At 37.4% G+C, this 23447-nt stretch overlaps 1 protein-coding gene across 4 annotated transcripts in view; it reads right to left on the bottom strand.

Annotated features, from left to right (window-relative positions):
* The window catches only part of JPH1 (junctophilin 1), a 76681-nt gene extending 55635 nt beyond the window's left edge, over positions 1 to 21046 (bottom strand). For all 4 annotated transcript variants that reach the window (XM_017731211.1, XM_008631364.2, XM_017731212.1 and 1 more), the window contains exon 1: positions 20256 to 21046. In XM_017731211.1, the coding sequence (XP_017586700.1) occupies positions 20256 to 20983 (728 nt within the window). In that variant the 5' untranslated portion in view covers positions 20984 to 21046. The remainder of the gene's footprint in view (positions 1 to 20255) is intronic.
* Positions 21047 to 23447: the final 2401 nt, after the last annotated feature.

Raw genomic sequence — 23447 nt, 5'->3', positions numbered from 1 at the left:
AAGCATTTTCAAAATGCATTTTCAGAAATTAAAAAGATGGAAGTCATTAATAGAATTTCTCAAAATAAAGCAGCCCTGAATGACTAAAGAATTTTAATAGCTTTACTATGCTTTTCTGCATAGTCACGTAACTTAAATTCATGGCTATACAGCTTCTCTATTTCTCTGGACACATCATGCTTTCCATGCAGATCACACAGGCATATGACAGACACATACCAGAAAACTAATGGAGTACTTTGGGCATAGCAGGAAAGTGTCAAAAACGCAGCCTGAAAGTGTCCTTATTTGCACTGTAGAAGTGCTCTTATTTTGGAGGGGAGCTATTACACACATGGCAAACAGTCCATTACACTGTGCATGTCCTGTGAACCCTCCCAACGTGCTCTAATGGCAAACATCCCAATGAACTGCTTATTCTCTCAGGACCATTATCAGAGATGGACTCAGAGCAGAGAATGACATCTCTGTTACATATATTGCATACAACAATGCTATTGATGTGTGAATTCACATTAGGGCATTTAAGCCAGCTTACTGAACTGAAGAAGATGGATCTCAAATTGCAGGTTTGGTTTTTTAAAACACTGCACTGGGTAAGAAGAAAAGGCACTTTGAAAACCAACTTTCGAAAAAGCAAGGAGTGCTTGCTGTGCCAATAGGATTTACATGCACAACTCCCGATTAGGAAATGGTGTATTGCATTTTTGTGACACCAACTGGTACACAAGAAACTAACACTTGAGAGACTACAAGAGGTAAGCATTCTTCCCATGGCAGAGTTAAAAGTCCCTTCTTTGTTCTGACAGGAAAGTAAATTTCGAAGGAAAGAAACCTGATTCTTCATTCCAAGCTTAGAGAAGAGATAACAGGAAGAACAAACCAAAACAAAAAGCCTCACTGTCCTTTTCAGATTTATCTGTTCCACTTTCCCAGGACTGTTACCAGAAAACTCTTCCCTAGACTGTTATGGAAATTCTAGTCTTTCTCTGATCATTTTGCATATTTAAGTGTTGAACACTTAAACAAAATGTGAGGTTCCCACAAAACCAACCTGGAACCTTCTGAATGCTCTCAGAATGATGCCATGCACTCTCCACTCCTCAGTAAGCTTCCTGTACAGAGGACAAGTGGAGGGTGAATACTGACAATGCTGTGGTGAAAAGAGGAAAACAGTAATGGAGGGCTATGGAAGAACAAATAAGCAAGATATTGAGTTATCAAAGTAAGAGTACTGGGTGGTAGAAAGTACATACAAATGTATGTAAAAAGGTAGAATCTGGATCTGATTTTATATGGAGAAGTTTATAAAGCCTGTTTTACATTTACAGTAAAATCAGAATAACTGTAATTTATCAAGACTACTTTTACCCGAGTGTGCAAAAACCAATTTGGGGTACACATCTGATAGGCAGGTGTAAAAGGATTAGTGTGAAGAGACTCAAGTCAGCACCACAAATAAAGATGATAGTACATCATCCATCCATCCATCCATCCCTTCCCGCCTCTTTGCTTGACTTGGGAAGATAGCACAGAACAACAGTCAGAAGGAACAAGAAATTAAAAGTGTGCTATAGAGAAATGAAGAGGATTTTTCACTATTGTCTTAAACTCCTGCTTGATCACCTTTGTAACAGAAACTTTTGCCAGAAATTCAACAGCCTTGGCCCCGCAGTTTAATGACTTGAATTTGCAAGAAAAGGAGGAATTCTCAAATCACTGACCTGTCCTCATAGTAAGGAATAAGAATTTCATGTCTGATATTTTTCAGAAATTCCTTAGAAAAAGGCCACACATGCACACACATTTACATGCACTCCCAGTATCAAAACACATGGGCAGATCACCAGTTTGACTGTTTTGGGACATTCTGTAGCAGGCCAGGTGCCAACAAATCTTAAAATATATTTACTGGCCTAGTAACTTTATGGATAAAATTGTCAGATCCCGAACTCTTGCACAACACGAGGACAAAATCTGACAACCAAAACTCAGCACAACAGGAAAAATGATACTGAGACAGTGTTAAGGGTATTTTACTCTGGATTTTTTTTAAAAGCCCCTACAAACATTCAAGGTACAATACTATTTCCAGAAAGATCACTGGGAGCTTAGACACTCATCTGAGCAGTATCAGACCCTCAGAATGAGGAAGGCACCATCAGTCAGGACTTGCTTTCATGAAGTTATGGATACTTTATACAAGCATTTCTTAGCGCACAGTAGTACCATAACGGCACAAAAATGCATTAAGTTTCCTATTTTTTATTTATATTATCAAACAATATTCACAATACTCCACACTATCTGGTGGTAGAAGAAGCAAAAGGCACAACATACTTCTCTAAAGTTTGAAAGCTGACAACTCCACATCCGTTTTTATATAGATAAAAAAATATTTAGCTTTCTAAGGGTTTCAGCTCACTTGTATTACTTCCAGCATATACTAACTGAAAAGAAAAGGTGGAGGGCTAAGTTTTGAACACTATCAGCAACCGAGCAGATGATAAATGTACATCTGTGTGCAATGTAGGGAGACGATGATAGCACAGAAAAGATGGGCTACTGTATCAGCTGTTAGTGGACTATATTCCTGTCAAACCCTGATAAGCTCTACTCATGCACTGCCTTTTTTAGTCAGGCTCCTCTGCTGACACACCAATGCACAGTAACAAGTGCATATGATGATTCCAGTACAGACTTCAGCTCCTTCTTTTACTCAGAGCATAACAAATATTAAATGGCTTAGTGTCATTTTTTAAGGCATACTGGAAAAGTCATATTTTCTCATTTAAGAATACACTGCCAGTAATAAAACTGCATTCTTAATAGTACTTAATGTGGAACATGATGTAGACTGAAATAGAATGGTCAGAAAAAATTGAAGACTTTTTCATAATAAAGACAGTTACTCTCTAATTTGAAGACTAAGGAATTTACTGGAACATGTGATGTTCCATAAGCCTGTTGTTTGGGAATTACTATTTTAAGAATGAGCATAGGATAACAGTTTAGGTCTCCAGAAGTAGTTCAACCAGAAGATAAAAATTTTTATAAACTTTTTATTTACATATATACCTGTAGACTATTACTGTGATAGTCAGGACAACTCTTTTCCCAAGTAACTCTAGCTACGTTTATTCTAAATGACATGACACATATGAGGAGAGAACATTTTCATTAATATTAAAAGCCAGCATCTGTTACTTTCAGAACCATTTCAGTGGCCTCACACTCACAGAACTAGTAGATTAGTCCTGTTTCACTGAAACTATTTAATAATAGGCTGCTGTAGTACAGTGTCCTTTCAGGAAATCATCATTGCTTTAACTAATAGTACTACTGTCCATTAACTCATCTATTACAAATATATTTACAGCATAACTGCTGCTATAGAGGTAAATTAGCAGAGCACATACTGTTAAAGCGTGTATCCCTGAAGTTTTGTCATCATGTTTCACTCACTTGCTAAGTTGTAAAATCAAGTAATCTGTGATGGGTCTTTTAAGTCATTAGCATGAATTAACAAGATTCTGCTGTGTATTATTTCACTGCTATTGCCAAAAGGTCAGTTCTTGAATACAGGAGATCCACTCAATGTCACATATTTTACTTCCTTTGGAACAAGGACAATATATTCTATTAAAACTCACGCTGCATTGTACAATGCCATTAATCATGTCAGGTAAAGCACTCAGTTAATATCCTACTTTTTTAGTGGAGGCAATATGCCTTTCAACGCTGCAGATGAACACCAGTCCTCATCAGATTTTACCCTTAGAAGAGATCATCTAGACTAAGCTGTAATTTTCTTGGTACACATGGAGAGTTGGTGCACAGCTTGACATATAACAAAAACCTGTGCTTATACACTTACCACATCCCTCTGGCTCTTTCATACAGACCTAAAGGAGTACTTGTTCCCAGGTCAGGTATTTCTAACGTGGTACCCCACTGTAACTCATCTGCTGAAAGGTCACACTAAAGTTTAATGTCATGCTTGGAAAGCAAACCCACATAACCAAGTTCTGTTGTGCACCAAATCCATTGGATCAACATCCCGCCTGCGGCCTGGGAGCATATGCAGCTCCTATCACTAGGCCAATTCACCAAACCCAGGGCTGCCTTTTGACTGGACAAATACATGGGGAGGAACAGCACAGGTGGACTGCCACCTAAATTACTCTGGAAGTAATAGCAGCCCACTCCTGATCATTATCTTTCCCATAGCTGCTGCCTCTACCACAAGGCTGTCTGGCTGCCTCTACAGAATTTCACAGCACATTCCACACCCGCTTCCAAAGATCCTTTGGGAGAAAGCACAGCCGGGAGCCAGCTGTCAGAATGGTTTCAGCACCCTATTCTCCCTGGAAGCCTTGGATGTACTGCACATGCAATAAGCCACCTAGCTTTCCCTGCCACTAGGTAAATGATACATGCATCTAGCCAGGGAAGTTTGGCACCACTATCTAGATGACCTTCCAGAAATGGGGCTAACAAAGCTGAGGAAAACAAACCATGATTAAAACTCTATTAAAACCCACTCACATAAAATGCTTTTACATGGTTAGCTAGTACACTGAGGATCTTTGCAGCACAGAAGAAGCAGTACTGCAAAAAGAAGAAAGAAGCAGTAACCTCTATAATCAGCTATTTCCACTGCAAACCATGTAGTCTGTTAGCAGTATTTCTTACATGTAAGTAAATGCAGAGACCAGATTCACTAGTAGAGCAATAAAGCACAAAGCTATATTCCCAGTTACTTTTCAAAGCAAACCCTCACTCTGATTTCCAGAAATATGGATTTCCTCAGCAAGTGAGCTGACATGTCTTTCTAGAATAAATTCTGTCTGAGCTGTACCATACTGAGCTGTACCATACTCAGATCTCAGGTTCTGAGGACAGTATGCAGAACAGCATAGCATTCAGCATGAGTAACAGCAGACTGAATGTGTGTGACAATACGGATTCATTACAGAAGCTTCATTGTTTGCAAAGGGAAAAGACTAAATCTCAGAAGGTAACTATTAGTTTCTTCGGAATTCATAAAAGCACTGAATTTTAGTTTTTCTGGAAGTTAGGAGAAGTGGACAGCATACTGAGAACCTAAAAGTTTCCTCCAGTGGTAACTGAACTGTCTCTGTATTTGATTATCCCTTCTTGTTCCAGCTGGGAACTTCTAGTATCTTGACTTTGGCCTTTCAACTGCCCGTGACTCCCACAAGACATGCAGCTCACAAAGAGCACTGTTCCATCAGTGATATCCTGCTATCACTGGAACCAGTGGGAGTTTCTGCTGTTGATGTCAGCATGGCAAACATTTCATATTTCACCAGCAGACTATGTAAAGGATAAATTAAAAGCCATGATCAGCTCACACTTTTATCCTCCAAAGCAATGGGAGTAAGTAAAGTCCAAAGCAAATAAGCCATTTGTCTGTTCTTTGATTAGAAAGGGATGTTTTCTCTGCTCCTAAAGAAAGTAACATCACAGGAAGTATTTTAATAGCAAGTTGAATGTTTTCAAAAGTCTTGACCAATTTTCTCCCTTTATCCACTGAGCAGCAAGCCACATGCACCCTTTCCAGCTTCTCTTCATTTCAGAATTTGCCAAGTAACAGCAATGAAGAGTTGCTGATCAGAACATGAAATGTCGGCTCATTCCTTCAGGATAACAGGCGCAATAAAAACTAGCAAAACAAACACTGTACATTACTACTATAATCTCACTAGAATTTTATTTCATAACTGCCCTCTAGGTTAATTAAGTACACTTTAAAGTATCCTTCAGGGTTATGAAAGGGTAGGCAATTTCAAATTATAATATCAAAGTATTTGCATATTTTCATATTAAAATCCCACAACATTATTGCTCTTCTGGTTGTTTTAGATCAATTTAATAAGAAAACAATTTTCTCATCTTAATGTTACTAATACACTCCTATGTATGCAAGGATCCCTCCTACTGAAACCCTCCTGCTTTCACTCAGAAATACCATAATCTGAATCATGCCAATCCTTCCTTGTTCCTGTTATTGAAGAATGTAGGGCTTTTGCTGTAATATGCTCACTCTTGAAGTCCCTGCTTTATTCATAAGATTCAACATAATGATCTTATCTAAGTTTGGGTGTTTTTTTTATAAAATCTGTGCCTATTTTCCTTGGCATAAATATTAAGCCATATTTCAACAGCAGAAAGACAGACGAGACCAACACAATGCCTCCATACCATTCTCTCCAGTGGCTAGAAACAATTGTAAACATTGCAACATCCATGGGCTGTGGCTAATTATTTCCTTTTGAGAAGAAACTAGAGACTTGAAGACTAGAAATCTGTAATTTCTTTCCTGGTAAGTAGTAGGGAAAAGTGGGAGGAAAAAAAAAAACCACAACAAACTTGTTTACTCTTACCAGCACAGTGCTCATAAAGACAGTATTATTGAACTTAAACAGAACAACAGCATTCCAAAAACCCCCCACAGCAAATCATCTTTTCACTGCTCCTCTTATTATTAGTGAATACATTTTGCTAATAATTGCGTGATCACAACTAGACTAAGTTCCACCATTTCAGTAATTTAAAACATGTATGATGAAAAGGCCCAAGAGTCTAAGCAACTCAAAAGATGAGATGAAACATGTGGAGAGAAATATTCCAGACAGAATGGAGTAAAAGCCAGTAGAAGAGCAATAGTGAGTTATCCCATCAGAAACAACTGGTACCATCTTCAGGTCTCCACTCTTCAAGAAAAATGACTCCAGGTATGAACTCTGAGAAGGATCTGAAAAAGCCATACATTTCTCCAACTCACTTGTAAAGAACATCAAAAAAACAGACCACGGAAAGTTTGAACCCGTTGTGTACATACTTTTCCAGAAGCAGTACATGAACAGCACCAGCTTTAAGATGATGCCGTACACAGTGATAACTGCAGCTTTTGGCACTGAACAAAGGCCCAGTAATGTGCCTCTGTCCATAGGCCTTGTTTCTGAGCAACACCGAACAAGTTAATGGGATATATCAGAGTATTTCAACAAAAGGTGCCCAATTACCTTTCAGGATGTTCTCATGCCCTTTAGCCAGCTGATTATATGTAGTCTTTTCCCTTAGATGCAAAGTGATTGCTCTGATGGCATCATTTCCTTTTTTCATGCATTCAAGTTTTTTCTTTTCAATTAAAGCTACACAATAGAAAAACAAACAGCAGGAAAGGATGTAACTGCAGACTAAGGTGACACTTGGTTGACCTTAGGATACAAGAAGACTTGTCACATTCACAAGGAACAAAACCTTTCAGCTCTTTTGCAAGGAACCTGACCACAGGCAACAGCTCCACTGCAACACAGTATCATCTGTTTGACACAGAGAAATAAAATACTGCCATCAAACAAAGTTATCTCACCACAAACATTTATGATGAGAATTTCAGGCAGTTATCTACATGTTTAAATTGAGCCTCTTTTTTCTTCATTCACTCCTGCTCACTAACAAAGTGAGTTACAGCATCAACTTACTACTAGTCCTATTTGTGCAGTCAAATACTGCAATAACATACTAAAAGATAAATCACTTTAGATCTTCACAGTAAATTTAGAGAAAAATATTGGAAATATTAAAAAAAATTAATTAATGTAAGGGAAGATTAATAATTTCAGTCTCGTTCTCTCCTTACAAAGGTCTCTGGGATGGATTAACTCTGGAAAACCCTTTATTATGCCTGATACAGCAAGTGCAGAAAAAGGTGACATTCAGTTTTAAAGCGGGTCATGGTGATCAAATCTGCTCTTGCATACATACTTTCTAGAAAAAGTACTCATCCTATTTCAGAGTACCACGGCCCTCAGTAGGGCACCTGATCTAAATTACTATTCATTTAAAAATACCCCTCTGCCAAAGCAAGCAACAGACCCAAAGCAAATATCAGACATACCACCCCAGAGTGATCAAAAAATAGAAGAAATATATGGTATAAAAGTAGCATCACTATCAAATTTTGACGTGAGCATAGTTATCAGAAGCTTTCAGTACACCCTACTTGTAACCTTCTGAATAAAGAATGTTATCTAAAAAAAGATATATTTGATAGTCTGAAAGAAGATCTGATGTTAATCAAAAACTTTTTTCACTTGATGTAGATTGTAAAATGTAGATTTCTAAACTGTACAACTGTACCACAGCATGAGACCAGCAGACAAGAGAAATCGGATGGTTATATAATTTGGTGGTTAAGCAAGATATTTTTAGTGCTTTGCTAATCCATCTAATGCATTTCTTTCCAAGAGAAGAAAATGCATTACACTGATAGCAATAACAGGGTCAAAACATGAGGATATTGACAAGGAATTTAAATTTTCTAGAAAATCAAAAATTATCTGAAATTATTCTTAACAGCATCCATTCCTAAGGAAGGCTTATCAGGGATTAGGGACACTTACACATAAGTAATTGAAGAGAAGAACCAAAACAAAGCAGGAAAACTTTCACAGAAACACTTCAAACAGGAATCTCATAATGCAAAACAAGCTGGTGACACCTCAAGAGAATCAAACAAATAGAAATTTAATTGTGTAGGCAGTTTCTGAGTGGCACATAGTTTATGCTACCTGGGAAGCCTGAAGCAACTTCTGCTTTTTCTGAAAGAGTATTTTTTTCAAAAATGAGAGTAGAGACCATAAAGGGATACTAACAGAATTTTGTAATAGCTCTAAAATTCAAGATTTTAATTTGTTCTCTCAGCTCCTTTTTACTATACTGTTGCTACATTAATGTTAAATGCTTATTATATTAAGTAATAAATTCTTGAAGTCATATATAAAACCTTCCACAGAAAAATCTCACTATGAAAACAAAGAAAATGTGGGTTTACAATGCATGTTATTTGGGATAACAGAATAGAACTTTGCTATTCATTTCCCCTTGCATTCTATTTCATATTAATCTTGAGAGGAACAAAGCATATTTAAACTGAATGTATGGGAATAGGACCACCAAAGGACAACAAAAGTGTTTCTATATATAGTAAATATTCTTTTAAAAAGATGAGTTAAACCACTCCTTAGTGTAATCTGAAACATACTACACTGGACTTAATGTTAAAAGGTCTCAATCTACCTTAAGGTTTCATTTATTAAAAGATGGAAGTGTCAAAGTTGTGTACAAAATGTTTCCTCAGCTGACTTGCACCTCGGCAGGCTCGATTTCTGACTCCCTTGAAACTTTTACTTGCAAAATGAGACAAGTCAGTGTCAAAGAACAGAGAAAAGGATTCAAAGGTGTGAATTAGCTTTACTAATGAAAAGACAATAAATGGTTTCAGAGTCAGACAGATGATAGGAAATGGTTTTAAGAGTGAGCATATAAAAGCAGAAAATCCAAGAGGGAACTGTCACCCTAATTCTGCAAAGTGAATTTCTATACAAAACCAGAACTATTTTCTTGAATGCATTAAGCAATGCTAGGTTATACATCTGCTCAAAAACACATTTTCAGGTACCAGCAAATTGCAGGCAAATTATTTATCTTTTTCAAAGAAAAGTATCTTTTTAAGTATCACATTAGATACACTAAAAGCAGAACAGCATTTCTTAAATTTTCAGGGACCTTGACCAAGCAGGCAGGGTTTCTGAAGATAGCTTAAGCTGCGTTTTCTCAGCATGACCTATGAAGACACAGTCAGTATGTTCTTTGAACCATCAACCAAAAATGCCTTCATTGTTACAAACAGCTGATTAAATATGTTGTGAAATAGCAAATAAATGGGAGAACTTTTGCTATGAGGAAATGATCTCACACATTTCACAGACCCAAGTCTTGTGCAACCCCTACTCAAATATCAGGGCACAATTCAACATTTCTGAGGACTTTTAACAATGGTTCAAAATTTAATAGTATTTTATACTGAAAGGATTCCAATCTGGCTTCATCCTTGCTGGAAACAGCAAAAATCTAGGTGTGCAAAGAAGTGTGTGAGACCTCTGATGGTGTACCTATCTGTAGTACCTTCCGGAAAGAGACACCAGCTTTTTTATACTGCTCATTCACCACGACGGTCTGCAGCCAAAATTCATCATGTTATGCAGCATGTCATGTCTCAGCAGTTAACTCAGAACTTAACTGCTATACAGACTCATGACCACTTCTATAATGGTCTAATCATAAGTGTAAGGAGCAGGTGAATTCAAACCAAGTATCTATTACATCACAAAGATGGAACTAATGAGTGAACTGTTAAAACCCATTTAAAGAGTATTCCGATCAACTAAAATTCGAAGAAAACATCAAATTTAGCACAAACTCCTTGATGAATTTATTCAGAACCATAATTTTGACTAATTGCTCTCTGAATTCATTGTTTACCAACCCAGCAAAGCTCAAAGCTAAATTCTATGTACTTTAATCCTTCTGCTGAAAAAGGTTCATCCTCAGAGCTCCATCAACAATTTTTCCATCAGAAATGCATTGTACCTGTGCATGTCACAGACACAGATACAGACTTGGAGGTGAAAATGCTCAGCATCTTTTCTTGACAACAAGTAGTTGTATGAAGTTCAATTATGAGCAATTTAACTAGATCTTTTGCAGGCAGCCTAAATTTTGAGTGTACAAAATATACACTAATTTTTATCTGTCCCATTGCTGTCTTAAAATAAATTTCTGGATCAGGTATAAACTCTGCATTAGGAAATAAAACTACACTCTTTACCGATATGGCACAGACTATCAAACACTGCTTGGGATTGTAACACATCATTATGATTTTTTTCCTCATAATTCATTATCCACTGAGAATAAAGAATAGTATTAATACCTGTATGCTGAACCATTAAGAAATTGTGAATGCTGGGCAATGTTAAACCTCCCAAAATGAATTAAGTTTTGCACAAGGAATCTAGCCACCACTGGAAGAGAGAGAAAGCCTCTTCACCAGAAACCACTGACTAATACTTCAACAGATCTGTACAAATGAAACATTTCTGAATATCAGAAAATGTCACCAACTTATCTGTTCTGTTGATTTTTATGGAAATTATAAATGCCATTCCCACCTTTGTTGCTAATCTGCAATTTCCAAAATTGAACTCTTCGCTGAAGCAGAAAATGATATTATGAATGTTAATACATTTAGAAATACTTAAAACATGAAAAATCATTGGAATTTTAGCAAAACTGAAAATAAGCCCTTGGTCAAGATGTGTTAAGGTAAAGGCAGGACTCCTGACATATGGAAAAGACACCCATATGCTTAAGGTGGCTCATGACTGCATCTTCACAAAGCATTCTGACAACCGGCACCTGTTGGGTTATACTCTTAACTTTTGGTTATAGAACCACAGAGTTGTTTAGGTGTCAAAAGACCTGTAAGACCATTAGCTCCAGCAGTTAATCCACCACTGCCAAGTCCACCACTAAACCAAGACCCTAAGTACCACATCTACATGTCTTTTAAGCACCTACAGGGATGGTTCCCTTATTTTTCCTGAAATACATTTTGTATCTTAGTGCTCGGCATTATACTGTTCGTTTTTAGGATACTCCTAAGATGCTTATACAACTGACATCACAAATTCCTGCAAGTGAAGGAGCTTAGAAAGTGAACTTGGGCTGAACACACACAGAGCCAGATCCTATGAATTCACTTCAATTTAGTGATCACCAAAATTTCTTGGTCTTCTTTCTTTTCCCTATGGAAGTCAAGTTTTTAACCAGCAACAGGTATATAATCCTAGCTCCAGATAAGAACAAACCAGGGCTGTGATGCATGCCTCCATCTGCCAACAGACCACTTCAACAGTGAGTTTCCTTGGAGTCTTGCTTGTTTCCACGTCTGGATTTTAAACTGTTCTGCAAAACTAAGAGTGACATGATCCAATGCCCTTATTTATGAAGCAGTCTAAAAATTCAGAGAAGAAATATCTTTGAAATGATTCACCCCAAAGCCAGAAAGGAAAGCTAAAGCAGCAGCAAAACGACCTCTCCTTATGTATGCCAGTAACATCTGAAGCAAGCGTGAAGTGGAGATGCTACATTATAGCAGTAAGGTAGCTAAACAAGCCTTACCCACCAGATTCAGAGTGGTAAGAGAAAAGAGATGTAGCTACCTTTCTTCTTCTCCTAGAACAAGATAGCTGAGAATTCACATTTAACAGATTTCAATTCAGTCAGATACTAGGAGGAGATTTCTGGCTTTTAAATGCAAAACAGTAGTACCACCATTTTCATCAATCCCTACTTTTAATGTAGTAGGACCAAGGTATAGCATTCCTCACTGAAAACTCTGGAAATAAAGATTAAAAAAAAAAAAGAAAAAAAGAGAGCAGAAATGCTTAATAGAATAAAAAATTAATTCAGAAACAGAATATAACAGGACAGACTAAAAGACTGGTTCTCCCAACTGCGGTTTACCACTGGATACCCACAGGGCTCATGGCTGAGAACCCATGCCATTCATAAATCCAGAGGAAAAGCTGTGAACAGCTAAGTGACTGAATTTGTGAATGTCAGTGTCAGAGAAGTCTGAGGGACAACTGCAGTGAAGGGCTGCACAAAACTCACTGGTCACTCTTATTGGCGAATGAAGTTCAATTTAAGAGTAAGAATGATTTGCAAAGCAGAACAACGCTAACTTTATTTAGAAGTGGCTTTAGGGTGACCTTGGGAATGAGCTCTTGGGAGACTACCTCCACTCAGCAGATCTGGGAATACTAAATCTTGAGAGGACTCCAGGAATAATCAAAAGGTTGTTTCAGATGTTGAACACTTACATGGGCTTGAGGGAGGCAAACTTGTGTGGACAAATTTATTCCTGGACACTAGGCACAAAGAGACTGTGCCTCTGCCTCTGCAAAAAATGAGAGCAAAGAACTTCAAAAGAACGAAAAAGCAGAAAACAAAGCACAGAGTACTGAAAGAGGAAGATCACAGTAAGGTAGGCAAAAGAATGCAAGTCAGTGTACGCAAGTATGTACTGACATCTGTTAAATACATAAAGCAGAAAAATGTATTAATCACCAGAAACATGAAGAGAAGTCATAATATGTATCACTGATCCATTAGTATCCAAACAAAGAGCACTACTCATTGAACTACCTCAGTTTTGAGAAAATGAATCAATTATTATTTGGGAAACATAGAATTAGATCAATGTAGGGGGCATAAATTAATCACTTTAATGAGTATTTTTCTGCTGTAGTTTTTCAGAGAGAAGCATCCTACTCTGTAGAATACTGATTGACAATGTTACAGTTGGATGACGGCAAGTTTTCCTATCTCTGAAGAAATAAACTGGGAATGTTCTATATGAGTTGATTTAGTCTTTAAGCAAAATATCAAGAAAATTATTCAAGCTCCAACTAGTATTACTGGACATATGTATGCAGTTGTACTGGATACAGCAGAAATACAAAATATTTTTTTGGTTTTGAGAATATTTTTATAGCAATCAATAACAAACCTAATTACTTTACAGTTTGTACATGACTAACCAGTACAAACGATCCAGATTTTTTTTTTAATGGGTATTTATTTCCATCACACAAACTCTCCTGTAAGTCAGTAGAGATGGATGCTATTTGCAGCTTAGCTTTTGAACAATTGTTGTAATACAGATCAAAACTGACATGCTGTGTAAAAACTAAGGGGAGAATCTGCATAACAGAGCACCTTCTGTGGCTACAAAAAAATATTAGCCTCTTTGTATACCCCAGTATAATTTAAAAAAAGCCTTAATGTTGTCACATACATCTGCTGGGCTACCACTGCAAAAATCCTCTCTGCTCCAGAATTAAGTGTTCTGGAAATTGGGAAAAAAAATCCTTACCATCTGAATAAAGAAACATTTCAAGAATGTTTGCACAGTAGAAAAAGGCTTTTTAAAAAGGTTATTTTAGAAGCAGTGGTGCAGCATTGTTTCATTTATGTTCTGAAAGCACTGAACATTTTCAGTATTGTACTAGCAATCTCCTGATTTTAAACAATTTAGAAAAGCAATTCTCATGTAACAATTCTGTGTCTAATACAAACACAGAAGGTAAGACTAGATACACACCAGAACCACTTTAAAAAAAACCAAAATCCCTGTTCAAGCTTATGTCTGTAGATACGTATATTTGGATATAGGTAATAAAAAATTTAATACTTGAGGTTTTTTAAAAGTTCAAGCTGAGGGATGGTACAAGACTAATTTTGCATATTTTCAGCCAGATAATCTTGGTGCATTAAATATTAAGAAAGTAAAAAAAAAATCTGTGATGTTTATATTATTTGTATATTTCAAACAGATGTATTATTCATTCCCCAGCAAATAACTGAGGAACAGTCCAAGATTATACTCTTTTACCAACAAGTTGTTTGTGAAATCTGAGTAAAAATGTGCCCCACTGAAGTTAGTGGTATAACGCCGACAGGATTCAAAGAACATACGGTTTTCTCTAATGAATGAAGAATTAACTTTAAAATTACTATCTATAGTAGCTCAAGACCTATTTTAAGCTTCACCACAGCATTTCATTTGTTATCTTCAAACAAACTATGTAGCAAAATGATTAAAAGTGATTTCGTTTTGAACTTCAGGCAGCTTTTTGTACTGAAGCAAGCAGTCTTACCTTTGGTATTTGTTGGATCCTATTCCTAAACATAATGTTCATATTTCAGCTATAATAAGTAAAGCATCTCCAAGGCGTGTGAGGCACCAGTCTTGCAAGTGTCCAGTTTAGTTTCTTGAGTAAAGTAAGAGTGCTAGAGTCAGCTAAATCCATCATGGAAAGCTGTGTGTGACACACATAATTCAGTGCTGTTTGGAATGATTGGCAGCTGCCTTCTAGCATGGACACAAACTGTACTGTCACATGCATATAATTTCAGCTCTCCCTAGAAATCACAGTTTGTTCAGGTCAAGCTGAGCACACTGGTCACGCAAGGAAATGAAGTCAACAAAGGGGCTGGCTAATAAACCATTTAAGAATCCTCCTTGAGACTTGCATGCTTCATATAACCCCATCATGCAGCACAGCATACTGAAGCTTACTCTGAAGCAAGGTTAAGAGAAATAAAAGCAGTGGGTTCTTACGTAACTGCTGTACTGTGGACATGGCTGCGCTGGGGTGGACAAGTGAGCTGGAGGTGCTGCCCAGCGACCTGAAGCCAACACTAGGCACCCAAGCCCAGGCTGGGGCAGCAGCAGGCCACGACTCAGGGTAAACTGGAGTTCTCTGAAGCATCCTCAGCGCTGAACATTACACAAGCCAGCTACTGGGTCCAGACCATGATGACTGCTAGGAATAGCAGGGACCCAAGAAAGCCCAGGTTGTGAAGGTGAGTTCACTCCCAAACAAAATTGTTATTCTGGGTCTCCACTACCAAGTCAATCCTGGTGCACCTTCCTCCTGCATCCACTTCTAACAATTCAAGACTCCTTCCCAGCCGCACAGAATGAAGCAGCCTGCTTGTGAGACAGGAACACAGCCAGAGTTTCAGTAGTTTCTATTAAAAAATAAAAGCTGAAATTTAGCTGTAGCATCTGTGGACTTGGACATAAACATGTTAAAAATAAAACTGAGCTATCTAAAAAAGCTGCTCTGAAAAAGAAATTGCTGCAGAAGATGCCAGTTAATCCCCCTTCAGTGCTCCACTTAAAAGGTCTTCCCGACTAGAGGCTTGGTAGTCACTGCTGTCTGAGCACAGACAGCTAATTAACAAGGAGGAACTGCTCCATATTATTAGTAGCAAGATATTGATTTTACTGTTATCTTGTTCTCAGATCCAGTCTTTTGCCAGCTTCTTTTCATCTGTTGGGCACTGCCATTTTCCCAGACTGCAAGGTCTCCAGACAGCATAATTTGTTTGTGCAGTACCTAACACAAAGGAACCATTATGCTTCACCAAATCTCAGGTGCTCATGTAATGAGAGCCCATTACAATACTGCTTTTAAGGTGGTCTCAAGTTCTCATGGCATATTATGACAATACATACACTTCACTTAAAATTCACTCAAAACTTTAAAGTAATTAGAAGTATTTAGCTTCTGTGAAAAAGAGAATAAAATAGAAGTTTAAATTCTTTAACCTGCTTGTTTTATGACCTGAAAGATCAATGAAATGTAAGGAAAATATCAACAAGGAAGTATTTTTTCTTTTGACTTCTTTCTCCCTTTTCCTTCATACACTATCTTCTGGTTCATATTTCTTACCCTTACTGTACTTTTATCATGTCCCTCTGTGTCCTGCAAAGTTTGCTTTTCTTCAGAGACTCAACACTTAAAGAAGAAGATCTTTTAAGGGGAGAATTAGCTAGAAAATATCTGAAGGAAGGAAAAAAGAAAAAAAAAAAGAAAAAAAAGGCCTGGCTCTGAACACTCAATTCTGAACCCATAAAACTGACTTTTCTGAAAGAATATGGAACATGAAGGGTTGTTAGTAAACAAACATCATTCCTTCTGCCTCCAGTGCTTCATGTTTATTTACAGGACTGATGTATTTTAAAAGCAACCAGTGACACTGACTATTGCAAAGTAAGTTTATGTTCAAACTCTGAAAATGAAGTCCAGAAACATTACAGTTTCATGCCATCATAAGTATTGATGAAGGCAAAGTTAATATAATACAGTAGAATGAGAACTTAAGTAATTTTCATACTAGGGAAGAGTGCTCTAACGTAATTCCAGTTTATACTGAACTGCAGAGGGTTATCTCCTTCAAATGAGACGTATGAGAGTGATGAAAAGGGAAGTTCAAAATCCCTACAGTGAAAATTATGGGATATCCTCAAAGTGAGTTCCCACTTGACTCTGGGTTGAGTCAACATTTGGGGCTTTTTAGTATCTTCCAACAGGGTCTTCCAAACGTACATCTTCCGGCATTTAAAGCCCTTCACATGTGTAGAAAAGAATCAAACATTTCTGGAAAGCAGCTTCTCCTTTTAGACAGGAGGATCCCATATAAGACACATAAACCTGACTGCTTTTAGCACGAGTTAAAGATGAATTTGAATTAGTTACTCCCTATAATAATGATATTTTTAAAAAGGCACCTTATAAAGTTTTGAAAAGGGAAAGTACTGAACATACTTTTGAAGTTTCTCAAATTCTGGGATTTTTATATTTATGCTGAAATACTTTTCCTTAAATACATGTTAGTAAAACTCTAATACACAGTCAAATCTATTAAGCAGCACTGCAATTTTAAAAGCGTTTTAATTCATTGCTAGTTTATAAACTGTTTTGAATACACATCTGTGTAGCAGAAACTAGTAATTATTTCTCTGATACAGCAGCTTTTTATACATCACACAATGTTGCAATCTGCTATCTTTTGAGAAATGCTGCTATCATTTCCAAAACACCACAGTACAAATGCCTCAAAAACCCATAAGATAAGTCAGGAGAGCCAACATAAATTCAGGTTCAGAGAACCACTATTCATCCCAATTTTTATATTTTTCTGTGTATACAAAACTGCCATTTTAGACAGCAGAAGATGACACAGATTACTAAAGAGGACTTTTAGACACAAAAAGACATCAGGAATATAAAGCAAAACAGTGGCTGGTCTCATTGAAGACTGTGCGGACATCTGTCACAGGTCAAGCTACCAGCCAAACCTGTCATGACCAGCAGGGAGATATGAAGAGAGTATGATCTGTTTCCATCTGGCTGAACAAACATTTTAGGAACAAACAATGCAGGAAGAACAGCATGTAACTCCAAGCTGCATTGAAAAGGAAGGTATCCCGATGAGAGTAAGGATTTCTATATCTTTGGTTTGATGGCTTTTGGGCAGAAAAGGTCTACCTAGTGAGTTCTTCAACCAGTGGAATGGAAATCTACAGGAAGCAAACAGTGCTGGTGACATCTGTCCAGTCTGAGACACAGAAGGCCACTGTGCAGTGAGGTTATGCCATATGGGCAGAATCACGTTTGTATTACACATTAGAGAAATTATAGAAGGCACTTCTAGACTTTTTTGTGCAGTAGTAATCGTTGGGAAACAGACAAGACCACCATCCTCATATTCATGTAAGACGACACTGCAAGAATGCTACTGTCTAAAGAATTATCATATTATTAATATATCAGTTTGCTAAAAAATAACGGTCACAAACCAATACTGGTCATCAAGTTTCAGTGAGACAGAAGTACTTTCATCATGAAACCATACCAATCCGGTCAGCCTAGATTTTAACAACTATTTGAAACGGAAGTTTTTTACTCAATGCTGCTCTAGAATCTATTCCAGATGACCTGGCTCTCAGATACTGACCCTGCCAGTACGACAGTTCCTTAGCTCACACAGTGCCATGGTCTTGCTCCCACTGGTTGATACTCAAAGCAACTCTGAAAACCTGAGAGACAGGAAGACTCCTGTCATTCTTACTACAGGAGTAACATGCACTCACAAGTGAAGTTAATATTATCTTCATGCCTGACGTTGCCTGACTTGGTATCAGGTCTCTTGGCCTTTGAATCAATGCCAGTACAGTTGGTGCAGTGGCTACTAAAAGAGAGAAAACCTGAATCTGCAATCTTGCTGTCTATACTTGCAGTCATAGGAGTGTTTCAGAGAGATTTTTAGCGGAGAAACCAAAGGGAGAGATCGCCCCTGGTCACAGCTGCACTACAACTGATTCCTTTTGCTGCACTTTCAAAAATGTATTTTCATGAAATAAACATTGTTTTGATGAATTGTTCCAAAAGAAGCAATTTGAACTCTGTCCTCCACCTAAAAATCAAAGGGAAGGAAAAGCAAACAAAACACTTCAGAGACACTTCTTGAAGAGGAAGCGCATACACTGTGCCTTGGAATGTAATGGTCTCAGACTACAGCTTTTTAATAGCTTTATGTAGACTCCAAATGGTGACTCCCCCTTTCCATACATCCCACTGCTCCATTTTATTCAGAACTAGGGCTTATTATGTACTGACAGAACATGAATGGGATCCAGTACTTTCTTAAAGTTAGGTATTACTGATCTGTGTTACTAATATGGTATGCTGTCATATAATGCCTTACATATATTTATAGAAGTAACCAAGTATATACTACCCTCCAGTTACTTACGTGACCAGTTCTCAGAAAGGTCCTTTACCAGCGTGCTACACTCTTCATGTTAGTGTCTCAACTACTTTTTGCTATGAGCATTTATATATTTAAGCTCTCCCACTTATGCAGTTTTTGGTATTTTCTGTATTCCTTATCACTGTCAGGAAAAGGGTAGTCACTGAGGACACGCTAGTGACCACACTAAATTAGGAATCAGTTGTTCAGCTCTAAGAGTAACGTGACATCCTCTTTCTAAAATAGCATGAAGATTTTCTTTCACACACATTTCTGGACTCTTTTTTTTAATCAAAGCATATTTTAAGAGAAGCCTGCCTGAGGAAACAAACTAAAGCCATCAAAAGAGAAACCACCACAGAAACTTATTGGAAGGCAATTAAAATTAAATAGCTTTTAAAGAGCACTCAAACTTAACAATAAAACCTATTAAAATTGTCTATACTGATTTAATTTGCAACAATTCCATTTCAAACAACTTTGCTTGGTTGCTGGTTAGGAGTTCAAAGTGAAAATGACGTTTTTCTCCACTACCAATACCCATACGCTTCTCCCATCTCAAACACTTGGCAAAGGCACAGGGAGAAGACCACCACCTCCACCTGACGTGGTGGTCGTATGATCATATGAATTGAGGAAAAGCATGCCAAAATGGAAGAGTCCTCACAGAGAACTCTTTTGTCAGATACTGCCCTGGCAACCAAATCAACAGTCTCTAAGCACAACATCCTTGACCATTATTCTTATGCTGTTCATACCAGTTTCTCAGATAAACAGATGCATCTTAAGATGCCCACTGTCGAATGGGCAACTTCAGTGAGTTTCAGATGCTACCAATAAATCAGCAATACAATAAGCATAACTGGAGCATGCTTACAGAAAAATATTCAAACTTTACCTCATATATTCAAAAATATTCAAACTTTACCCCCAAATCATTCACTTATTTCCTCACCAGTTTTATTTTCCAAACAGGTTTAAAGGCATAATGCGGCACCTTTCCAGACAAAGCAGAAATGTATCAAGAATGGAAATTTACTTTCACAGTATATTATGGAACATACACAAACTCTTCACTTAAATGAGTTTAAGTTCTAAGTTTTACATGTGTAATGCCACTAAAGACAATGGAGCTACACATGTGAAACTAAAAGCTGAGCAAGTGCTCACTAACGCAGAGGTCTACAACCCTACATTTGATAACTTACCTTGAGGTTGCAATTTCCACTTTGGTTCTTGCCATGGCAGCTGCTCGTTGTGCACCCTCTATTGCTCTATCCACCTTTTCTCTAGTTTTTGTGTTTCGTATTGGTATAAGTTGCTTTCTTATTCCACGGACCAAAATGTTATTTTTATACTTTCCCTCTTCTTTGGTGCCATCTGGAAACATGGTACATCCATACCCATGCCTCCTGTTATTCAGCCACTCTCCTTCGTATTTCATACCATTTGAACGCTCACTGATACCAAAACCACTGCGCTTGTCATTCTTCCATTCACCCATATAGGCTTCTGTAGTGGTAGCATCAACGTGGTCTTCCAGAGGGCTATAATCACAGTCACCGTCTCCAAAACTAATTGTAGAGTTGGCGTCACTAGAACTAATTCTGCTCATAGCAGCATCACTCCTGACAGAGCTCCGTTTGCTAGATATCGATGACCTAGACTCCGATTTTCTAAGTTTTATACTACCAAGAAGGGATCCTCTTCTGAATAAGCCTCCTTTTTTCTTAATGCCCATGGCTTCTGGATCACTGTGAAAATTGAGCACAAATCCTCCTCTTGTTCCAGCTGGACTGTCTGAAGTGACGTCATGCAGAACAGTGCCATTGCTCTGCTCACTTCGAAGTGACGCCAGAGATGTTCGGAGAGGTGAACGGATCACAGTGGCCATGCCATAGGGTACACTCTGACGTACACCATATCCATGTCTCATCCCTCCTGTCCACTGCCCCTGGTAGGTACCTTTTAAAGTAATAAGAAGTTAAATTTAGGAAGCTGTAGAAGACCTAGCCCTCTCCATCCAATATGCTACATGCAACTTTACATTGTCAGTTCTGGTTTTGGAAAGAAGAGATGCACATGACACAGACTACTTTTGTTACTTGTTTTTCTTATAATTTTTTTTCCGCTTAGCAAATCCTTCACTTTCACAGCTGACCTGACTTATTTTGGTAACTACGACGCAGTAGCTATAATCATAGGCATTTTTTTAATGGATCTGTCCAGGGTGAAAAAAAAATTGAGAGAAATTTCTAAAGCAGGACTCCCTCAACATTTTTTAAGGTGGACTGATGGGAAGGTGGCCAGCAGAAACAGAGTCACATTATATGTAGTCAGCTGAGGAGGAAGACAGGGCTGGAGAGAAGGGAGAGAGCAGAACACTTACAGCTCTTGTGCCCAGCTGCTCACATAAAGAGCAAGCAGGAGAAGTATCCGCCCTGTTATTGTGGGTTTAAGGTGACTATAGACCTCTCCTTGTCAGGAGCTATTTGACAATGCACTAGATTGTCTTCAGACAGGCCTTTGGATCCACTGTCATAAACTTCTACTATAAAATTATATCTTTTAAAATGTTTGTGTGGATTTGAATGAAAGAACAAAACCTTAGGATTCCTTTCTCTTTATGAACTCTTCATACCAACACTTTCTGGTATCCCTGGTACATAAACATGCACTGCAATTCTGCTGTAACAGAGGGATCAAAAGCATGAATTCTTTAGCCCTTTCTTGCCTTTCATTTGTTTCACAGTACGTAAGAAAGGCAAGGCAGTAACACAATATTGCACAACATTCTAGCAAACATTTAACCATAACTACTCTTGTAAAAATATTAAAGAGCAATGTAGGGAGGAACACAGTATACAATATGAAAAGCCATGGATGTCCATGCAAAGCTGTATTGGAGCCAAACCCCACCTTTATCAGATTACTACAGCAGACAATTATTTTCTTGTATTCTTGAAAGGCATTTTTATTTTGACACTTGCCAGTGTCTAGTGTCTGAAGGCCATTTCTACCAGAGGCTACAAAGGAAGGTGACAGGAATGCTGTAACCAGCAAATAGAAGATAACTTGCTTTCTGATATATTTCGCTCTAATTCCCATTAAACGACTTTAAGCTCCTCAAAATGAATTCTCTCCCCCACCTAGTGCTGGTTCTTTTTTTTTTTTTTAAAAAAAAGCTGCTTTGAATCTGAATATTTTTACAGAGGGATGAATAAGCAATCTTTAAAATATTTTTAAAAATTTTGATCTACCTCAATTGGAACACCTATTAACTATTCAGGGAACTAAATATCAAATGTTAAATTCAGGGATTGATAAAATTTTTGTGAAAATATTTTTTAAGTATCTGCAGTTGTAGATGTAGAGCCAAGATTCATTTGCTTTGAGATTCAATCTCTTTCATGTACACATACTGTTTTGGTTATATATGTATCCACCATCTATCAAGTGCTGCCTTGCTCTTTACCTCTTCTGCTATGTTATATTTCAATGTTAACACACAAATTTGGTAAGTCTGTTTTCTTTATTATATAATACTAGATAGGTTCCAAAATATAACTGGTGTGTGCTGTAGAAAATTCTACGAAGTGGAAGGTTTTTGTTTTAACAGATGGCTGCTGACACAAATAAACAACTTTCTTAGTTTCTTTCTCATTCTCTGTATCCTGGATACCTACTGCTGTACTGGTTGTAAGGGTGCTGAATCTAGGAACATGATTATTTTAAAAAACTCAGCATATGGGGAAGAACAAATAGAAACATGAGCACAAAGCACTGGTATGACTGTAAAGCACTGGTATGTTCTGTAAATACTGCAAATATACAGCCACATTCTAAGATTTTTTTTTTGTTGTTTTAAACAGAAGATTCCCAGAAATACATTAATATTTTATGAGCATTAATTACTTCATTTTGTCCCTAACTATTTCTGGGATCTGTAATGATATGCTGGAACTAAGAATCTGTCTACATATACTTACTGCTACACATTATAACCCCTCTAATGTTTTGCACCAGTTAATTTAATTTTGAAATAGTAAATCAAAGTCTAATTTTGATTATACCACACTATTACATTAGAGCAGCATCTCATAATTATGGCTCTCCATGCTGCTATTACTATGTCAGACTTGAAGCACAATCAACTCATTTCAGTATGGAATTTTATAGAAGTAAAAAAGGTCAGCCATTTTTCTTACTAATATTTTAATTAATAAACATGTGTTTAATGGAAAGCTCAAAAATACTTAATTAATTTAGGACTTGTATTTTCACTACTATAGAAAGATGGGTAGTGGTTGCTGCTGCCCATAAGGGCATTAAAACAAGAACAATTGCTGTGCTGCTATCCACTAGTCCAATTTTCCTTTCTATTGCAGAAATAAAATCAA

The sequence above is a fragment of the Corvus brachyrhynchos genome, unplaced genomic scaffold (genome assembly GCF_000691975.1).
Source record: "Corvus brachyrhynchos isolate BGI_N302 unplaced genomic scaffold, ASM69197v1 scaffold633, whole genome shotgun sequence".
In the NCBI taxonomy this organism is placed as follows: Eukaryota; Metazoa; Chordata; class Aves; order Passeriformes; family Corvidae; genus Corvus; species Corvus brachyrhynchos.
The sequence above is the reverse complement of the archived record's forward strand: the minus strand, read 5'-3'. Positions and strand labels throughout refer to the sequence as shown.